General features: G+C 43.3%; 1 protein-coding gene across 9 annotated transcripts in view; it reads right to left on the bottom strand.

The window, feature by feature from the left end:
- ANKS1B (ankyrin repeat and sterile alpha motif domain containing 1B) overlaps nucleotides 1-21,205 on the bottom strand; it is a gene marked incomplete at its 5' end in the record, with an annotated part of 797,243 nt that overhangs the window by 61,275 nt on the left and 714,763 nt on the right. For 5 of the 9 annotated variants that reach the window (XM_079773890.1, XM_079773888.1, XM_079773891.1 and 2 more), the window contains 2 exons: nucleotides 10,491-10,670; nucleotides 12,830-12,937. The exons of 1 other annotated variant lie outside the window; for it this stretch is intronic. In XM_079773890.1, coding sequence (XP_079630016.1) covers nucleotides 10,491-10,670; nucleotides 12,830-12,937 — 288 coding nt within the window. The remainder of the gene's footprint in view (nucleotides 1-10,490; nucleotides 10,671-12,829; nucleotides 12,938-21,205) is intronic. 3 more of the 9 variants (XM_079773894.1, XM_079773895.1, XM_079773893.1) reach the window with 1 other exon arrangement.

Raw genomic sequence — 21,205 nt, 5'->3', positions numbered from 1 at the left:
ATTAACAAAGGCTGGAAAACTTCCAAACTGGGGAATCAGGATGCTGTGTAGCCCACATCCCACTTATCAGAATGATATTGGCAAGCAGCTAGCTATGGTTAATATAGTGGGGGGAGGACAGCAAGTTGTCTTCAGTCTTAAAGAACTGTTCTCAGCAAGAAGGAGCAGGTTTCTTCGTTGTTTCAGAAGACAGCATCAACTACATAGGAATTCTAGGAAGGCTTATTTCAGTTTCATACAGGATGAAAGTTCCACCAATTAGAACTTTTCCAGTGGTGGAGTTGCCTCACAAAGTGGGGGCCACCTTTCCAGGGAGAAGTTTAAGCAGAAGATTGTGGCTGTCTGTTAAGCATGCATTAGAGAGGGTGATGCATCATGAGGCAGGACTAGAGGCATTTTCTGGCCCCTTCCCACACGAAAATCCCGTTTTCCTTTAACAGGAGAATCTTCTGGGTATTAATGCACATACACCTGTGTGATGCTACATTCAAACCTCATTAACATAGAGACCCACACAGAAAGGGGGTCACCTCATTTCACAGCTGTTGACATGAAGCAATTGTTTGCTATCCCTGATTTGGAAAGGATGAAAAATGGGATGTCCAGAGCAAAGGATTGTCTTCAAATACAACATTTATCCAATGCTCCCCTAGAGGTTCAATTCTCTACTAACCTCACATTTACATCAGGGATTAGATATTATTAACATAATTTGTTGAAGGACTCAAAACATGGCACTGGAGCCCTCTGGGGTTCTAGAGTTTCTAGAGGGTGTCATGGACCAGTTTGTAGAGACAACACGGGTGTTCATCACATAGTGGTTAAGGCCTGGGAGTGAATCCTGGCTCTGCTCATGACCTGTGTGGTCTGGAATGAGCAACATAAACTCTCTGTGTCCCAGTTTCCTCATTATAAACTTGTATTAATCAGTGCGGGCTCTGACAATGAGGACAATGAACTACCAGATCAAGCCAGGTAGGTGACACACTGCAGTTCTAGGTAGTTTATTTCTCTAAAAAATTTGAGACCATCCCAATTTATGTCCAGTCTGCAGTCCTAGAAACATGTGGTTTTTCGGTGCCTATAACCTTGTGTAAAGTAATCCGATCAACAAGTATTTATGGAGTGCTTATTATAGGGAATTAACAAGTGACCCAGGAAGGGTCAGTCGGGCCTTGTCCTTACATAGCCAACATTTTAAGAGAAATAAAATATTTTAACATAAAGTATGATATATTTTGATATATGCCAACTCATAGAGTACTTAGAAGTATTTAAGTATGGGATATCATCCCCAAATTCTTTCCAAAGAGCTCCAATGCTAATTAGGTTATGACACGATAAGAACCTGTACCGTGTTTGCATTCCTAAGAACGACTGTTTCCGTATCAGTGCACAAGTATTAGTCTGGTCTTACAAGCTGGAAAACAGAAATGGTTTTGTAGAACACAGCCAAATAGTATGAGCTTCACTTTAAAAGACATTTATTCCCAGTTGCAGTTGAAAAAGCATAATGTAGAAAACTAGAAGCTATCTCAAATAATAATAATATCTAGAACAACCCAAACTTACAGCTTTGTAGTTTGTAAAATACCTTGACAAATATTACTTTACTTGTGTCTCAAAACCATGCTGTAAGGTGGGCATTAATCTCCCTGTAGGAAGAGAAAACAAAGGCTCTGAGTAGCTAAGAGGCCTGTTCCAGATTACAGAGGTAACAGACACCAGAGATGGAATTTTTAACCCTGATCTCATTACTTCAAAAAAACTCATCAAATTAAGTATGAAAAAATGAAGTCAATACCTGCAACGATGTAATAGTTTTCCATCAGACATTCTCATTCAAAAGTCAACATGGGTTTATTCCAGTACCCACCAGTGAGCCTGCTGGAAACCATACCCACTTCTGGCCATGGCCCTTTGACTGTCCATGGGAGGAGCCCCCTTCCCACCCCTTTCAGTCCATGTGGTTCAGGTGGAGTTAAAACCCCCTCCAGGCATGTGACCAAGGCCTGGTTAATCACCCCCTCCCGTCTTTGTGATTAGCTCTGGGCAGATAAGTGATCCAAACCAGGCTGATCTGAACCAATGGGACTCAATCCTGGGACTGTTGGGGGAACTCTTAGAAAGATAAGCCCTCTCTCTTATAGGTTCAAGTTTAGCAGGACTTGAACTCGACACTCCTCTCATGTAGAGAAAGCCAGTTTGGGTAAGGAGCTAGCCCAGAAGAGAGCAGAGCCCGAGGGCAAGGCATACTGGGATCAGGACTGTGTGGACTCTGCAGTGAAGTGACTCAAATACATGCCCTTTTATGCTTTAACATTTTGAGTGGGTTTCTCGTTACTTGCAAGCACCCAAAAGAGTCCCTACTAATATGTTACCTTAGTCATATATAAACGGAATTAACTCAGACAGCACTGCATAATTGGCCCTGTTTCCTCTAGACATGAAAAAAACAACAACCCTCGCTTTTTTTTTTTTTTTTTAACACCAAGAAAAGAAAAGGAAGAGGGAGAAGGAGAATAAGAGAATTTTCCTACCCTTGAAAATTTAGCAAGGTCAGATTATACCAGCCAAAGCTCTGCCCTGTGAACCCCCAAAACTGGACTGAATATAATGAGAAACATTCCGAAAAGTTAACAAGTGGAAAAATAGCCTGGTGTGCCTCTTTGTGAAGAAGCCTAAGGCACCGTGAAATATCACAAGGTCAATGCCGCTGAAACAGGGTTTTTTAAAGACTGTCAGATTTCTTATTTATTCCGTTGAAAATAGGATCTTTTCTACTGATTAAAGAAAAAAAATCCATGGTCTGGTTTTAATTGGAAACATTCACCTTGGCGAAGGCCCAGCGCATAGAGGGAAGGAGAGACATCAGAGCTTCCCTAGCGAAATGACCGGTGGTGTTACAGTCTGCCCAGCATCAGTCTGAGCAAGCTGCTGGCCACCTCATTTGCCTCACTGATGGGTTTGATAGAGAATAAAAGAACCAAGATTTTTAAGATCAATATCAAAACCTTAAAAAGCTCCTACTTCTTCCCATTATTTTTTAAAGACCAATGAACATGCCAATGTGGCCTGAAGGACACTCATCATATTGGAATTTCCAACCCCAGGTTGTCACAGGGAGAGCAACGTATATGTTGAGAAAAGGCAATTAATTGTCCACATTAATAAACAAGGTGTACAACCATCAGGTTTGTTTCAAGTATGAGAGCAAAGTTTTCCACTTTTGCCTGGGAGATGCCTTTAGGAGTACATGGCTGGTGGTCTAGTTCCTGGCCAGGAACCGGGCACAGATATCATCAACATCCCAAGGTACCTCTGAAGCTGGCGTGTCAGCTTGTCAATGTGACAGGATGTCAAATTGGGAGTTCCTGATGGAAGAGCTTACTGAGCTTATTCTTTTAACCTTCTTTTTTTTTTGGTTATATATTATCTGTCTGTGCTAGGTATCACAAGTTGGTCTTTACACCTTCATAGAAGAAAATGTTAAAGTCATGGACAGGCTAAGCCTTTCTGAGTAGTGGATAGGTGATGAAAATCTAAATTAAAAAATAGCCATTAACTTATGGGCATTAAAAATAATCTGATATAACAAAGGAATAAGAAACCTTGTGTAGTTTGTGGGGGGACAATCACTTAAAATGCTGTTGCTCTTAACACAGTTGGGCTATTTTCTGCAGGCTGAGCCTGTAAATCCCCATAATGTCAGACAGTGGGAAGAAGTCCTAGGAGCAACAGGCTTTCCCTCCCAGGGAAAGAATCAAAGCATAAATTATGATCTTCCTTCTTATCCAGAGATGGCCAAGCATTTGCCTTGTGGCTTGCTGAGCTACCCATGCTTCTCCAGCTAACAATTTTGTGTACTGTGTATTTCAAACAAGTTCTAAGTTTCTTTCTAAGTGGTTTATCTTACCCTGTTACAGTGATAACATGCTAATACTATGGGGTGTCCTTTGCCGCACACTTTGGTAACCTGTATTTGCAGGGGACTATTCCATCTCTCCTCTCCTTTCTCTGGCTCTGATGATCATTCTGCACAGATCCCATTGCCATCATGGCAGATGCTCCTTGGCAGCCTTCATATTCATACAATCTACACTAATAAAAGAGAAATATGCAAATTGACCATACCTCTGCTACGCTCACCAGCCAATCAGAAGTGAGTATGCACATTAACCCAACAAAGATGGCAGGTTAATTTGCATATGCAGGCACAGAGCCGTTGGGGGCGGGGCGGCCGCTTGCGCGTGTGCAGGCATCAAGTGGCCTGCATCCTGGGGACAGGCATCCTTGGAACCCAGGCCGCTCGGAGCCTGTAGGCCCACGCGTAGGCGCAGAGCAGCCAGGGGCAGGGATGTTCCTGCCTCGTAGCCGCTTATGCGCGTGCCGGTGCTAAGTGGCCTGCATCCTGGGGATAGGCATTCTCGGGAGCCAGGCTGCTCTGAGCATGTAGGCCTGCACATAGGCCTGGAGCAGCTGGGGTCCCGGAATGACCTACCAGCCACTCCAGGCCTATGCACGCAGGCGCGGAGCAGCCAGGGGCAGGGCAGGAACATCCCCGGGACCCAGGCACTTCGAGCCGGCGCACACGCAAGTGGCCATGAGCAGGGCTGGAACGTCTCACACAATGAGTGAGCAGACAGCAGGGCCCTGCTTGCCCCTGGCCCCAGCGGCTAAGGGCAAGCAGGCCCCCACAGAGAGCAGACACCAGGGCCTGCAGTGGCGTTAAGCAGACAGGTCCACAGAGAGCAGAGAACCATAAGGAGCAGGCCTAAGCCATCAGTAGGACATCCCCTGAGGGCTCCCAGATTGGAGAAGGTGCAGGTCGGGCTGTGGGACCCACCCTCTCCTGTTCACGAATTTCATGCACCGGGCCCCTAGTTAAAATATAAAGAGGAAAATTCCAATTCCATTTTCAATATACATTCAAAGCCCAGATAACACCAGAACAAAAATGATTGTGTTTATAGAACAGATAGCCATCTGATAGTTTTGGCATTAGCTGGCCCTATGATGGATCAGGACCTTTGAATTAGGGGCTGAGAGTCATATATGCTAGTCATATCATCTAAACATGTAGTGATTTATGGTTTGAAATATACTTTCACATGCATCATCTTATCTGACACACTCAAATCTGAGAGGCAGGCATTACCTACATTTTAAAGTCAAGGAAACGGAAGTCCAGAGAAACCACATGACTTGGTACAGGTCACAGAGCCAGAGAGAAACCAAATCAGAACACCAACTGAAGAAGCCACTAAAGATACAGCATCCATTGTTTGGAGAATCCCACAAGCAAGAACTTCTCTGTAAATGCAGCAACCCCAGACCTACGTGCAAAGTTCTTCACAAACACAGGAGAAGGGCAGAGGTTCTACCAGGAGGTGCAGGATGGGTTGCCACTGAAAGGATCAACAAATAACCACTGTAGTTCTGGGTTTTGTGGTGATTAACCATGAGCTGATTCAGTAAGTTTCCACGACTAGTGATTTTGTGCTCAATCTGCTTGCTGTGCCTACCTAAGTGTGATCTATTAAAACATGTGGGAAATTAGTGTTTGTTGAACTGTTAGTAAACATTTTATATCATTGTAAACAGAGGCAGCCCACAGGGCATCAGGACCATGGAGGCAGCAGGGTCTGACCCGGCAGAGCAGGGCTGGAGTGCTGGCTCTGCCGTGTACCGGTGGTGAGGCCAAGCACTCACCCACCTGGGCTTCCTCCACTACAGAACGAGCTGCTGTGAGGATTAACTAAAACACCGCACTTGGAACCCCAGGCACGGACCTGGCCAGGGCAGGACTTCTATATGGCTGTTTCCATTTCTCTTCCTTTAACAATATCAAAAGAGTGAATATTTGGCCCAGCCGGCGGCGTGGCTCAGTGGTTGAGTGTCGACCTATAACCAGGTCACAGTTCAATCTTGGTTGCGGCAGATGACTGGGTTGCAGGCTTGATCCCCAGTGTGGGGCATGCAGGAGGCAGCCGATCAATGATTCTCATCATTGATGTTTCTCTCTCTCTCTCCCTCTCCCTTGCTCCTGAAACAATAAAAGTATATATATTTTAAAAAAGAATGAATATTTGTAGAACTAATTTAATATGTAAAATGCTTTCAAATAAAGGAGGAATTGATCTAGTCATACTTATTAAGTTGTACTGTTTGGATGAGAAAATACTAGACTTTGAACTGAATCAACTTTCTATGATTTAGAAGACAAAGCCTTTGTAGAGCCTCACATACGGCTCCCAGCAAGTTCTAATTTGGTTTCTTATGGGCTCTGCTACCTGGACCAAGTCAGGGAGTTTCTCAATCTCCTTGCCTTTCAAATGTGGCTCATGCCTGCTTTCAGGGTTGTGCTCATCAGATAGGGCCACGGCCCCAGGCGATATTAATATTTTCATTTAGATGAGAGTGTTCAAAGCACAAGGACCTTTACATTATGAATTTTCCTCATGAATATTAAGCCAAAGGTTGTGCGAAAATATGCATTTCTCTTCCCTTTAGAAGTCTTTTCTTTTATTTTGTAAAAACAGAGGCATTATTTCATTTTCCATAAATATTTTCTATAAACAGAGGCCTTCTACAAATGGTTTGCACCATTTTCTTAAGTTTGAAAATGTGGTCTCGAAACTTTATTAATTCCATTACTCTTCTTTAGTATTCATTCCTCCCCCCACATTAGTATCCATTTTAAGAGTGCTTTGACTTCTCCTAAATATCATTCAAGAATATTTCTAAAGATTGAGATTAGGCGGTAAGAACTGGAAGTATTTTTCCTCCTTCTGATATTTCCCCCATATTTTCATTTACTATCTCATCCTCACAGCACTCGACTTAAAAGCTGATCTGCCACGTGCTACACGCACATCAATGGTTGTGCGGGATATACCTCGTTTGTGCTAAAATGAGATAACAGATGTGAAAGTATTTTGAAAGTTTAAAAGCTTTAGGTATTATTATATAACCGTGAGTGCAACATTTATTTATTAGGTGTACGGAAATGGGGGAACATTTCAGAACTTCTGAGCTAATGTGTCCCATTTAGAATTACAGGCTTGAAAAGCTATGTTTTAGCATAGTAGGAAACCCACTGTTTAGATGTGTTTATATCATTACTCTCAGTGGTTTAAAAAATGCTAATAGTACTAAATTCAATTTTGCTGCTCACATATTCATCTAAGATAATTTGAGGCAGAATACTGCTTTTATCAGAATAAAAGCAAACAACAGCCACAACATTTGCAAAGCCCTTGTATTCCCAAACAGCTATTTTTCATATTGGTTTAAATGGAAAACAAGTAATTAAACGCCACTCCAGTGTTACCTTTTAAAAAATATTTGCCAACAAAGGGACTTAATAGGTGGAATGGACATCAACTTTGTCTTAATTTAACCGTCAGCATTGTGTTTCCAAGTGAAGCAAAGCATTTCCAAACATCTGGTCAGCAGCCCTTAAGAAGGCAAAACTCCCATGAATGACTGCAGCCACCGAGAGCACAGGCTTCTCGCCTACAGCTGGAATTCCAGATCATCCAGATCACTCTAGATCATCCAGATCACTCCAGTGGGGGCTCAGATAAACCTGAGGCACTGCAAGCAGGTCACACTCACGGCCGGTGAGTGTGACATGCTTGCAGTAGAGTGTTTCCTGAAAACATGGATCTGTCTTGGTGATTCTCTTTAACTGCGTTTCCCTGTCCGTTAGCAACAGGAAAGAAACCCTGAAGATGGACTTCAGCGACTTAGGAACAGACTGGCTAGGCATGTAGTGACCAAACTACAGCAAGCCTCTGGGGAGAAACCTCTGGGGGAAGACCCGCTGGGCCTGGGCTCCTGGTGGAAAGGCGGTGTGACTGCTGCTTGCTCACTGGGATTTTAACGGCTAATACAAGTCTTCGGGAAGACTCGACTTCATTGGCTAAGCACATAACTTGGAGAAAAAAATGTAGTCTAGAGAGAGTATAATATGTTTTTAAAAAGCAAGTGAATTTTTGAAATTATGATAGCAAATGACCCTAAAAAAAGAAAAAAAAATCAACCTCAGTAGTTGAATGGTGGAAAAGCCACAATCATAAAACTGTTCGACAACAAAATTATCGAGTATTTAATATGTAGTTAGGTTAACGCACTGAAACGGCACTACTTTAAAGAGGTACCTATGTGTTCATTTCTTCATGATTTTTTGGCATTTCCAGATGAGGAAACACTCTTAAAGCAAACAAATAAAAGGCTGCAATGAACACAACCCGAGGAGCTGCAATCCCGGGATGCCTTTTCTTATCGATCAGATTCCTATAGTGCCACCTCCTATTTCCTCGGCAGCAAAAGTGCCGTATCGAACAGCAGGATTTTAGAAAGTTTGTAACAAGCTCCGGCTTGCTGATGGAGGCCTGTGTCTACAACCAGTCATTTGAGCATTGTGAGCAGCACACGTGAGGTGAATGAGCACCTGCACACAGTCCCTCCATGGCTCACCACATCCCACCCACCTGCTTGTCTACCTCCTCTTGCTGGTTTTGGCCCTTTCTCACCCAGCCAGATACAAGTTCATTTAATCTTCTCAAGGGCAAGACAATTCCTGAAAACGATGCATTCAGATTGGAGTGACAAGAAAACCATCTAGGCCAGTGGTCGGCAAACTCATTAGTCAACAGAGCCAAATATCAACAGTACAATGACTGAAATTTCTTTTGAGAGCCAAATTTTTTAAACTTAAACTTCTAACGCCACTTTTTCAAAATAGACTCGCCCAGGCTGTGGTATTTTGTGGAAGAGCCACACTCAAGGGGCCAAAGAGCCGCACGTGGCTCGAGAGCCGCAGTTTGCCGACCACGGATCTAAGCTATTCAAAAGGTACTACTGGCCCAGCTTGTGACTCTCATAAAGAAAGTAAGGGAGAGATTTTGCTAGAGCACCCCGAGGGTTCATACATAGGAGGAAGAGTAATTAATTTCGTCTTTGGAAAAGCTGTACCATGTGGAGAAATTTCATCAATTATGTGAGCAGCTGAGATGGGTGATTCTATTCCTGAAGTTGACACAGTCAATAAGAGCTAATGTTCATCAACACACGACCCTCCCTTACCCAGCAGAGAGAAGGGTTTGGAAAACACCCCGTTTGCATTAATACATAAAGACTACATGGTTCAAGGTCAAAACGTACCATGTCTCTGAAATGCTGTCTTTAGAGAGATTTAACCACCGACGTGATCCACAAATTCTAACAAGTAGCAGGAAATATATGAACAGCTTTCGGAAAAAAACTCTCAGACTCGTTATTTAAAAGAACATCAGTGAAAACAGTAATAAGGATGAAAAGACAACACGTAATAAGAGGGAAAGGGAAATTATTCTTTTCTTGTCTCTCCTACATCTTCCATCTTCCTTCAATAAAGGATTTTCCACAATCCCAACGTTGTCATTCCTTGCATAAAGAACTCTGAGAACAATTCACAGAATTGAGAGAGCTAAAAGGAGACGCAATATATCAGGCCCTTTCTTCCTGGGGCATTAGCAGGCAGAATAGCCATAGTTTCCAGAACATTCTCTTCACATTTTTCTTTTGTGAGTAGCAGCATAGAATGTTTGCCAAAGGCTTTTAAAAACGGAATCTCACCAAACAGTTGAGAAAAATATTTAACAACCAAGGCAAAGCAATTATAGTCAAATTTTCACCTCGAAATTTTCATCTTAGGTGTGAGAGGCAGAGAGAAGCTTTTCAACACATCAGTCTGAATCTAGAATGAGGATGAAAAGGGTCGAATCTGCCAATCGTTGTCAACAAATCCATCTCTCTGAAACTCAGGGCTACACGGCAGGGCGAGCTGTCCACGTGAATGTGCGTTTAAGAATAGCACCACTGTATGGCTACGGCTGACTCGCGTCTCAGAGCGGCCATCTGAGGACAGGTCAGACCTGGACATCTACACCAAAACAGGGAAAGGTCTGAATGTGACAGATCTCTTTTCAGTAATGAGTGTCGGGCAGCATTGTCATTTTTAGCTACTCAACTTCACAACGTGAGATGATGCAACTAGTCCCAATAGTACACTTCTATGCAGATGTGTAAACTTGGGAGGAAGTTAACAACATTATCGGAGTTAACACTTTCCCCTGATTTCTGCTCTGTCATCCATCCCATTTACATGTTCTAATCTAGACTTTGATTATTCATTTCATTATGATTTCATTCTTGCCCAGTAATTATTCCCTTTAGGGCAAAGACTTTCTGGATCCAATGAGAGGGGACATAATTTCTTCAGTAAGGATAAAAACCAAGCATCTCTGTATACCTCCCATTCCCAGAAAGGTCTATTTCAATCTAGGTCAAGTGAGCAGGGAATGAAAGCAATGGCATACAATGGTCAAATTCCCATTGGTGTGGACAATAGGCATCGTTAGCTATCGCTCAGTGTTAGAATACATTTTGTGATATGGGTGAAAGGCAAAAGAACATTACCGAGGCATTTAATAACACCTTACCTGGGCCATCTGCCTCTCCAGTTTTGATCGGGGAATATCATCAAAGTAGTTTTCATTTCTTCTCCTCCTTGCATCGCCCTGCATGATAATGTGAGGAACGTCTAGGGAGCCACCAGTGGTGTAAGTGCTTTGGCTAAGTGATGGAGACAACTGAGGAGGAGTGTGATTACCACTGGGTTCCTGAATGGAAATACATCATGAAGTAAATACCACGTTTTGGCGGCTAACCTTTGGTTGCAAAATTGTGAAATACCGACAAGACACACTGTGGGGGTGGGAACTCATTTTTGAATCAACTGCCAAGGTGTGGATGGCATCCCACCGTCTTGTGAATGGCATGATCTAGTCAATACTTCCCCCCAACCCCGAAGTATTTCAGGCCAAAGGGTTAGAGTACAAAGAGTCAGGCTGTTTTCTTCAGCCAGCACAGTGGGTGATCTCAGGGCAGAGGATGCAGATGTCAGGCAACCTTGACATGACCACGTGTGTGTACAAGGGCAGGAGCTGCATCCTCCGGTGGACAGTGTCCTCACCATGGTAGATGCCATGACGAGGAAGGTAAATGGGAACCACCGGGGCTTGATCCTCCATCAAACGGTGGTCTGGCAGCCAGGCGAGGAAGAGGACACAGTACGGAAACAGAGCCTGTCACACGTGCAGACGGCAGGGCAGTGCATAGAATGACTTTCAAAGGCAAAGGTGACTTAAGCTGGGGAAAACTGGTGGGAAGTAAGATAACAGGCAGCAGACAGCTGGGCTCCAGTGTTTGCAAGGAAAAGGAGGATTGGAGGGTGCTGATTCCCTGGCTCCCCAAAGGTTCTGGACCTCCTTTGACAAATTAAGGTGCTGCACTTTTTCTTGGGGATCTCTATTCTCCTAAATCGCTTCCAGGGAGTCAGAGGGACAGGTGCAGAAGGGGGAGGAAAGAGAGTCGAGTAAGCAGCAGGGAATGCCTCCTCTAAACCGTCATTCCAGGAGGGCTATACTGACGGTGCCTACACCCTTCTCCCCTTTTGTGTAGCAAAATGAGGGTAAGACAATCATCTCTCTCTAGCCTCATTTTTCTCCCCATTTATTTGAAGCGCCTCTTATTGAGGGAGAAAAATAGGTCCTAATTCTACGTTCACTGCTCCCAAAGCCCTCAACTAGCCTCTGAATGTCCCAGCGTCTCCCAATTGCCCCAATAATCACTTTTCCGAAGGGCTCCCTCCTGGAGCCAATTCTCTTTCATTTCCCGAAATCTTTGTGCATTTTCTTCTTTAAAACGGAATCAGACTCAAATCTTTTCTTTTTTTTTTTTAAACCAAAATCCAACAGCTTTTATTGTTTAAAGTATTACATCTCTCCTTTTTTCCCCGATTAACTGTCCCCCCTCCTCCCCATCTTAAATCTTAACAGCTCCTCTCCTGCCCGACCCTCTGCCTGGCCGACGCTGGTTATGCTGTTTGCCGAAATTCCCCGATAAGAGGCATTCTGCTGCATCGCATCGCTGGCCGTTCTGCTGAAGTGCACACTGTGTGCATCGGTTATTATCGCTCCCTTTTCTGACGCTTGCAGAAAGGGAGTCAGAGGCACGCAAGTGCAGGACCAGATAAAAGAGCACGGACTTGGCACTCCCCAACTGCTCATGGACAGCCCAGCTTTTTGATGAATTTAGAAAAGTTCCTGGAGGCCTGATACCCGGTGAATACGGGCTGCCCCTCCCCGCTCCATTTCGCCGGGCAGTCCTCTCGGCCATTCTCTTCCTCTCGGCCTTTTCCTCCTTGCCTCCCTTCCCTTTCCACTAGATTCCTCTCTGCCCCCTGTGGGGTTTCTCTCTAGTTGTGCTGCCCCATAATTCTAAACTATAGCTGAAATAGTTTATTAAATATTTAGTTCTATCTTCTCTAACCTTAATTTTTGAAGTGGGTAAGGCTGGGCAATATTTACTTCATAAAAGACCGAAGACCCTAAGGTTAATTGCAAATTGACCTTCACTTAGCTGTGGCCTCTGATCGATTTTCTTTCAGTGGGTTTGAGGAGTCTGACAGAAATCTCACTTCCTCTCTCTTGGTGTAGATGGGAGTGTGGGATGGCAGTAGTGGGGGGGGTTCTTTAAAGGTGGGGGTTTGTCCGATGTGTATCTAAATCTCAAAAATATATATTTAACCAATCGAGGAAAACAAATCTTGTCTTACGAAACACAATCAGAAGAGAGATTGTTTTTCAGATGGGTAAGGTAAGCTGTGTGGCACACAGCCCGTACTTCCTGACTCATTGCTTCAGTTATTTCACGTTCTTGCCCCACATTAACTTTGGGGGCTAGGAGTGGAGAAAACAGGAATATTCTGAGCACTTACCCTGAGGGTGATGGAGCGAGGGGGCTTCTGGGGCGGGTCCTCGTGCAGCCTGTCTCCCAGCGACGCCAAAATACGTTTCCTGTGGCCAATCAAACTGATTTTTAAAACCTGAAACGACACACATTTGGGTTATTTCATTTGAGAAAAATGATTTCTGTACGTTCTAAGAGATGAAGGAACGAAACGAGATTTGTACAAAGCTACCTCTGCCCCGGGACAGATGTGAAATCAGTGTGAGCCTTCGAGTCCAGGAAGGTAGAAGTGCCATGGCACAGTGGTGGGGGGAGGAGGAGAAAGCGGAGACGGTACCCCTCCGCTCAGGCTGCCCCAGTCCCAGCCTCTACTCAGCAGCCGCAAGACCTTTCAAAAGGCAAGCCAAGTCGTCTCCCCAACCAGCTGGACTCTCCGATTGCTTGCTGTTGCTCTTAGAATAAAAGCTCAGTCCTGACTGGCTTCCAGGCCCAACAGGGCTGGCTGCCCACTGCCCGTGTCTGTGTCCCTGCCTCTCTCTCTTCCATTCAGGATGCTCAGTCACACCGGTTTCTCTGTTCCTTGAACATCCGATACACATCCTTGCCTTGGGGCCCCTACCCCGTTTGTCCATCTGCCTACAAGGCCCTTGAGAGGTCACATGACGCCTCTCACCCCTCTGGACACTGCTCAAGTGTGGGTCTCCTCAGAGAGGCGCCCCCCCCCCCACCCTACCTCCTCACTAAAGCACTGTGACCTCAGCCCCACCACACTCTCTTCTACCCTGGGTCTCCCCGCCCCCCTTTTAATATGTTTTCATTGATTTCAAAGAGAGGAAAGGTGAGGGAAAGACAGATAAAAACATCAATGATGAGAGAGAATCATCGGCTGGCTGCCTCCTGCACACCCCCAACTGGGAATTGGGCCGGCAACTTGGGCATGTTCCCTGACTGGGAATCAGACCATGACCTCCTGGTTCATAGGTCGACACTCAACCACTGAGCCACATCGGCTGGGCTGTGTCCCCTTTTGATCATTTTCTGAAATAACTTCATTTCCAGGGTTAGTGTTTGTGTGCCCCTCTCCCCCAGGTAAGCCTCCTGAGTGAGAGCAGGTTCAGGGTGTGTCTTTATGGCTTATTTCCCAAACTCCTAAAGCAATGCCTGAAATAATAGGGGCTCCCTGAATAGAAGAGAATGGATGTTAATTTAGATAAAAGTTGTAACGTAGGGTTACAATCAAGCACTGTGGCTTGGGGGACTCACGGTGTCCCCCGGATAGGACTTTAAGTCTGACAGAGCTGCAAAGGGCACTTTAAAGAAGAGCTGACACGGGAAACCAAGATTTGAAAAGTCTCAGTCCCTACCCTTCCTGCAGCTTTGCACATGCTGCCCTTTCTATCCTCCCAACACTCCTATCCGGAAGGGCTTCTTCTTGCTTTACAGACGAGGAGACCGAGGTTCAAAGTGGCTCAGAGTTGCCTATCCAAGAGCAAGTGTGAGGTGGCTCTGGGATTTGAATCAGGTTTGCTGATTCCAAAGCTTGTAAATTGCCGAGTTTGGGCATATCTCCAAACATTAATACAACATGTAGATGCATTCACAAAAAATGTATTTACCCTGTCCCTGCCCACGTGATGTTCCAGGATATAACAACTCATTTTTGGTAACTAGTTCCCAAAGTAACTAGTTTCTTAACATTTTTTCCCCTCTCTTTTCAAGTTTTAAGGGGGGAGGGGTGAGCATGTCTTTGGGCATTTCATCCTATGCTAACCTTGAATTTGTATTTGCCTCTTTGTCACTTCGCTTATTGGCTTTTCTGCCTACATCTATTTAGATTTTACATTAGCACTTAAATTCGAATGTCCACATGCACACACATCCCACTGATTTTATAAACCTCCCAGGCTGACGAGTCCTGCTCTTTGCTGTTTGTTTGCCTAAAGCAGGTCCTCCTCCCAGAGATCACTTTGGTCCACTTTCTCTGCACCATCTCCTCCTCCAGCACAACTGCTGAAGGGGTGTTGAAAAAACTGCTCACAATACAAACAAACAAACAAACAAAAATTGCTCACGATATTCCAGGTATAAGTGAACCATGGCTTTCCATTTGAGCAGGATACAATTTTCTGCTTTAATCCCCCTTTAAATCGCATCTGAGGTAGGGATAAGTAGGGACAAAACCATACACTGGCTGTAAAACCTCTTAATTTTGTTATAGCTGATAGTTCAAAGCTCTTTGATCTTGGAAAGATGGTTTGAATTATTTCTCCCTAAATTCCTTATCTTACAGTTGTCCATGCACAAGCCCATCTGCCATGCTCTGCCCACTCACAAAGCCCTGTGTACTCCTCCTGCATTCATATTAGTCAGCCTGGCATTTCGCTACCTGGAGGAGCTTGGCAGTTTCTGCAAATCTGGAATTTGACCATAAACTCCTTCTTTCAGATGATTTATAAAGATGCTCAGTGTGGCCCCAATGCTGCTTACTTGTAGGCAACACTGTTTATACGATCCAGGGAAATGCCTTTAAAATATTCTTGCATTGTGTCTTTTTTTTTTTTTAAGCATCAAGATCAAAGAATTTCCCAATTTCAGAAACTCTTTTCAAATGTATTTTGTAAATCTAAAACACTACATTTTCTTATTCCCTTTTATTCTTATTTTCCGTTACTTTGCCAAAGACTTCTATTGGATATAAATTCCTTCCATCAAATTCCCACTGCCTTTCTCCCAGTAGGAAATTGGATCCGATGCTGATGGTGCTACCCCGAGCTCCTGAGTCCTGCTAAGAAACACTTTTCATAGTAATACAGATGTTCAAAATTATTTTGACAAGTAACCGACACTAAACAACAAAAAACTGGCAAAACCAAGCTGGTGCAACCACCTTTGCTGCTTCTAGTTTACTCTCTCAACTCAATTGTGGGCAAGTGACCTGACTCCTGCCGTCTCTGTTCTCTCACCTGTAAAGCGAGAAAGTTCATGCCAATCTCAAGTGTTGTTGGGAAGATGAAATTGTGAGCATAACCAACACAGTGCCTGGCATAGAGAAGATGCAGCCTTCCTGGTGTGCTTATCCTAGCTAATGGACCCCAAGGATGCACAGAAATCCTCACCCAGAAAACAGAGACTTGGCCATTTTCATAGTCATGTCAAACAAATTCGCTGGTGCTTTGCATGAAGAGATGTGGCTAACCTTGGAAAAGCCCTCACTGAAGTGATATGTAGTGATAGGAATGGATCTAGTTTCTAGCTCTTAGTTTAATTCTGGACCTAATCTAAAAGAATGCATGCTATTCTTCTACACACACCATTTACTCTCCGACAGGAGGTACTCTGAGCCACTCACTGGAGCTCCATTGCTGTCTCCTCCACAGAACTACCCAGAAGAGGATGGATGGATGGATGAACGGATAGAATAAAAAAATGTACAGTGATAGTGATAATTCATATCAAGAACATTTGAGTAACTTTCCTTATTTATTAGAAATAATCCCATATCACAGATGATAATGATAACTATTATCCTCTGAACATTTGCTATGTTCTAGTTCTATGTTCTAATTGTGCTAGAAACTGTGCCAAGTGCGCTATATATGTGTATAAACTTCTCAATCTTTAAAAAACACATATTATCATTCTCATTTTAGAGATGCAAAACCTGAGACCCACGGACACTGAGCACCTTGTCTGTGGTCACGCTGCTAATGGCACCATGGCTAGGATTTGCACCTGACCCAGCCTTCTCTTCCCCACTCACCATGCTCTTCTCCTAGATATTAACCTCTATGCCTTAGCTACACTATTGTTTTATACCATGTCTTGAGATGGTGCTTTTTGCTTTGGGTTGTCAAGTTCAAAACATTTACACTGGGTCTTGACCATCTGGAAAACATTAAAATTATACAGCTTTAGTCTTGGACGAGGCTTACAGCAGTGTTAAAGCTAGGCCCAAGGAGCCCAGGCAGATACCCTACAGAGTTCCCTGTGAATGCCTAGACAGGTGTCCCCTGATTTTTGAAAATTCGCCCTACGCCACTTGTCTTTCAACAGACCTACATTAGTTCCTGTTGTTGCTAAGTGAAAGAAATCTGAAGAGGATGTTTACTTTTACGTAAAAAGGTGAAAATGGGAAATAGCATTCAGTGTTTGTTTTGCATTATGGAGGCAGCTGCACCCTGAGCAGCGAGAGTGGCCCCCAAGCTCCTTCCGTGGGAACCACACTCAGCATCTCAGCATCAACCGCCACAGCTTTGAGCTGTCTGTGCGCATCTGGGCTTTATCTCCGTTAATTTTGTGCATCTGTTAGCCAGATGTGTCCTAAGGTAATTTCTTCTTTGCTTTAAGCCACTTAAGGCTTAAGAAAGGTCTCATAGGAATGCTCTACTTTCTGATAGTGGGGGAAATCTGTATAGACAAAGACCAGAGCATCCTCATCAACCCAAAATTCAATCCAAGTTGACTAATAGTAGAGTGGTAGGGAGGGTGACATTTGGCTTCAAAACTTCCAAGTCAACGATATGAAACCCAATCAGCAAGACAACAACAGAGAGTGTTCCAAAGAAAGACAGTCCTTATGGGAAAGTCAAGTCCAAAGGCCATTGGGTTTGCCTTGAGTGAGATCAGCTTAACATCTGATCATCATTGTAAGCGATAGGGAAGTAGAAATCCTACCACTCCAGGCACCATGACAAATGTCCAGTCAGTTTACAAATAGTTTTCAAAAAGCCAGAGCAACAGTTACTGTGGTAGAGAAAAATTCTGTATGGTTTTCATTACTGTTTGGTGAAAGTTACCTGCATGTACAAGGACCCAATGGGAGTAAAAGGTAAAGTAATGGCAATATATAGGGGATTTAGTTTTTCTAAGTTATTAACACAATTCAGTTAAACTAAAAAACAATATTAACTTTCTGCCACCAATTATTTGGAGAATTCAAAGGGAAAACGTGGAGAGATTGGGCACAAATAACTACAGTGTCAAACCATTAGCTAAGGAAAAATTACCATACACATGAGCATAAGAATGTGCCCAGTTCCAATAGATAAGAAATAAAAGTTATGACATGTTTCCTTAGTGGGTTTTTACTACAACTCTCACAAGAAATGTGGGTCAAAGGCAAGAAATATTGAAACAATACAGGTCTGCTGAATACTGGTATCCACTCATCAAAGGAGTAGCTACCTCTAGAAATTTTCTTCACTGTCAGTTAAACAGGAGACATTCAGAAATAACACTGCAAATCCCAGCAAGAGGAGAATAACTGTGCTGAGTGACAATGCCATACTATTATGCCACTTTCATTTATGTTTCTGGGCTTAGCTGCGGGAATTCTGCTAGACAATATTATGACCCTCCCCCTGCACTGAACAGCTCACATCAGAATATATGTCCAGGCAATACTGAAAGTCAGTACAGCTGAACTTCTTTTTTATTCCTTTTAAAATGTAATGTGCCACAAATTAAACATGTTAAATTTAAGGTGATGCACACGAAGCATGCTTTTTCCCCCCCACCTGCTTTTAAAAAATTAAACAATGTTTTGATTATAATAACAATACTGCTTTCCCATGGTAGAGACAGAAAAATAAATGAGAACAAGGTATCCATAGGCTATTTGCATTGAGGCATATTTCCTTTCATTTTGTCCCCACGATTATGTTTTGTAGTGGCCATAATGTAAGTACAATTTTCACCTTAATTTTTTCGCCCGATGCGAAAGCTAAAGAACTTTCCTACATATTCAACTCTCAGTAGACGTTTTAAGCAACTCCATATTACCATATTATTGCTTTAGAGAAGCATGTCATAATTCACTAACCACTCCCTTTATTGTTGGAGATATAGTTTGTGATTCCTTTCTGGATATCAAACATTCCACGTCCTTAGAAATATCCTGTCCTTCAATTTCCATTTTCATTGCCATGTTTGCATAGACACGATACGAAAAACACCAATGAAAACTGCAAGTACGTACACATCGTGCAGAAAAGTCATGTAGCGACAGTCTGTCTCCATGTTCCGCATGAAATCGCAACCCATTTATTACCGGCTGGGCCAAGTCCCTCCAGGGACAATGGCAAGTCCACATTATCTTCCTCAGTGTCACATTGTGCATTTGTTATGCTTTGGGGTTCAGATTTAGCGGGCAGACGTGAAATAACACATGTAGCTGGAATCCCCCAGAGATGACACATGCAGCATCGCTGAGCACACGAGCCATTCTAGTTATCATGGTGCCTTCTCATTTCTGTGTTTTTGTGCAGGGAGAGATTTTTACTTTGTTTTTATTTAAATGGTCTTTAGAATGAAACGGCTTCATCTGCATTCCAAATCCCCCTTCCATTTTAAGGGGGTAGACTGTTCCCCTCTCCCCTTTCTAGATATTTGCCCACTAAGGACAGCAGCTCCCAAGCAAATCTTGAGAGCTTGTCTGGCTTCAGAGCAGCCTCTTGATCTAAAAATCTACCCAGAGATATGTATAAAACAGCACATTAAATAACAAAGATACTATTCAAAATTTTTCTGTTAGGGTTATTCAAGGATGGAGTAAGAAAGTTTCTGTTTTAAGTTTCTGTTATACTTAAGAGAGAAATAATGCCTTAGTTCAGGGCTTTATAATTCCCAGAGCAGCTTCCTACTTGTTCATATTCAACGTACGGAGATCTGCACAAACCTGCAAGTGTTCTGCGGATTCCTGGTGGTCTGGGATGCCCAGACCGGAAGTCGAGGTGGAAGTTTATCTGCTTTGTTCTCATCTGCAGAACTAAAATTGCAATTAAATGGGAAGGAGTCCCCCCTCCCTGGTTATTATTTCCAAACACTTTCCACCTGAGAGCATCCAGGCAACAGTGCCAGTGTGCCATCGGATTTCCATTCCCACAATTCCAGAAACCCTCGTTGGAAATGGCATTTGATTTCCGACTGTGACATTTTCTCTCTTATTTCTTGGAAAGTAATAATGCATGCCGGCACTGCTATGGTGGAGGGAAGGACCTCGGAGGCAGAAGGTCAGGATGTTGGGTTTTTTTTCTTCTTTCACTCTTCTTCTAGGGAAGTGATCTTTAACACCTTTGCGTTGTGCTGTTCAAGGGTCAATGATAATCTCATTCAACAAACATTTATTGAATATCTTTCACATATGACCACCGTGCTACACAATCTGTGAGCCACAAAGGAAAAAATATTCAGTCCTCTAGGGCTCTCCATCTAGTAGTTGGAAAAATATTTTTTAAATTTGTTTATGTATTTCTATCTATTATGTGTCCGTCCATCCATCCATCCACCCATCCACCTACCTACCTAACATCCATCCATCTATCCAAATATATATGTCTACTCAGCTACACAGATTAAAAGAGATTTCTGTCAACTAAGGCATTATTTCTCTCTTAAGTATAATAGAAACGTAAAAAACTTTCTTACTCTATCCTTGAATAACCCTAACTGCAAAATTTTGAATAGTATCTTTGTTATTTAAATATGCTATTTTATAGATATCTCTGGGTAGATTTTAGATCAAGAACCAGCCCTTTCTCCTATTATCTAAACTGTGTTTACTCCAGCCAATCTCCTCCATGTCTCCGACTGCGCCACATACATCCCTTTGGCCCACATATATAACACCTCTGTACACTCTAGAATGTCTGTGCCTCCTTTTCATTTAGGCTCTTGCAAGCATGAAATCAAGACCCATCTCAAAGCCTTCCTTGCTCACCTTGGATCCCAGCAACCTCCTTCTCTGAATTTCTCTAGAATCCAACAAGACTGTAAGCTCCAGAGGGTGAGATACACGGTCACTGCATCGTAGGGTCCCTCATAGCACCCAGCACACAAGTACACCATCAAGGGGCATCCCTGAATCTCAGATTTCACCCCTTATGTGTAGACAACAAATGAAGTAGGAAGACGATTCTGAAAGGCAGAGTGGAAAGGAAAAGAACATCGTATCCTAGTTCTTTCCCTTTTGACTCAACAGCTTTCTATTCCTTCTGAGCTTCGGTGCCTTGCTTCCTTGACATAGTCTTGCCGTGGGTGATGTAAGACTTCCTTACCTCCCACCTTTTCCCTTTATCTCGAATGCTTCATCTAAGAAAAAAAAATCACTCTGACTAGATCTTCCCTATTTTTTCTCTTCTGCTATTACTTTTCCTTTTTTATATGTTTTTCTTTATTTTTATTGATTTCAGAAAGGAAGGGAGAGGGAAAGAGAGATAGAAACATCAATGATGAAAGAGAATCACTGATCGGCTGCCTCCTGCACCCCCGTCCCCCAAATGGGGATTGAACATGAAACCTAGGCATGTGCTCTGACCGGGAATTGAACCAGTGACCTCTTGGTTCATGGGTCAATACTCAACCACTAAGCCACACCAGCTGGGCTGCTATTACTTTTCAAAGAAAC

Source organism: Cnephaeus nilssonii, assembly GCF_951640355.1.
Source record: "Cnephaeus nilssonii genome assembly, chromosome: 6".
NCBI classification, from domain to species: domain Eukaryota; kingdom Metazoa; phylum Chordata; class Mammalia; order Chiroptera; family Vespertilionidae; genus Cnephaeus; species Cnephaeus nilssonii.
The sequence above is the reverse complement of the archived record's forward strand: the minus strand, read 5'-3'. Positions and strand labels throughout refer to the sequence as shown.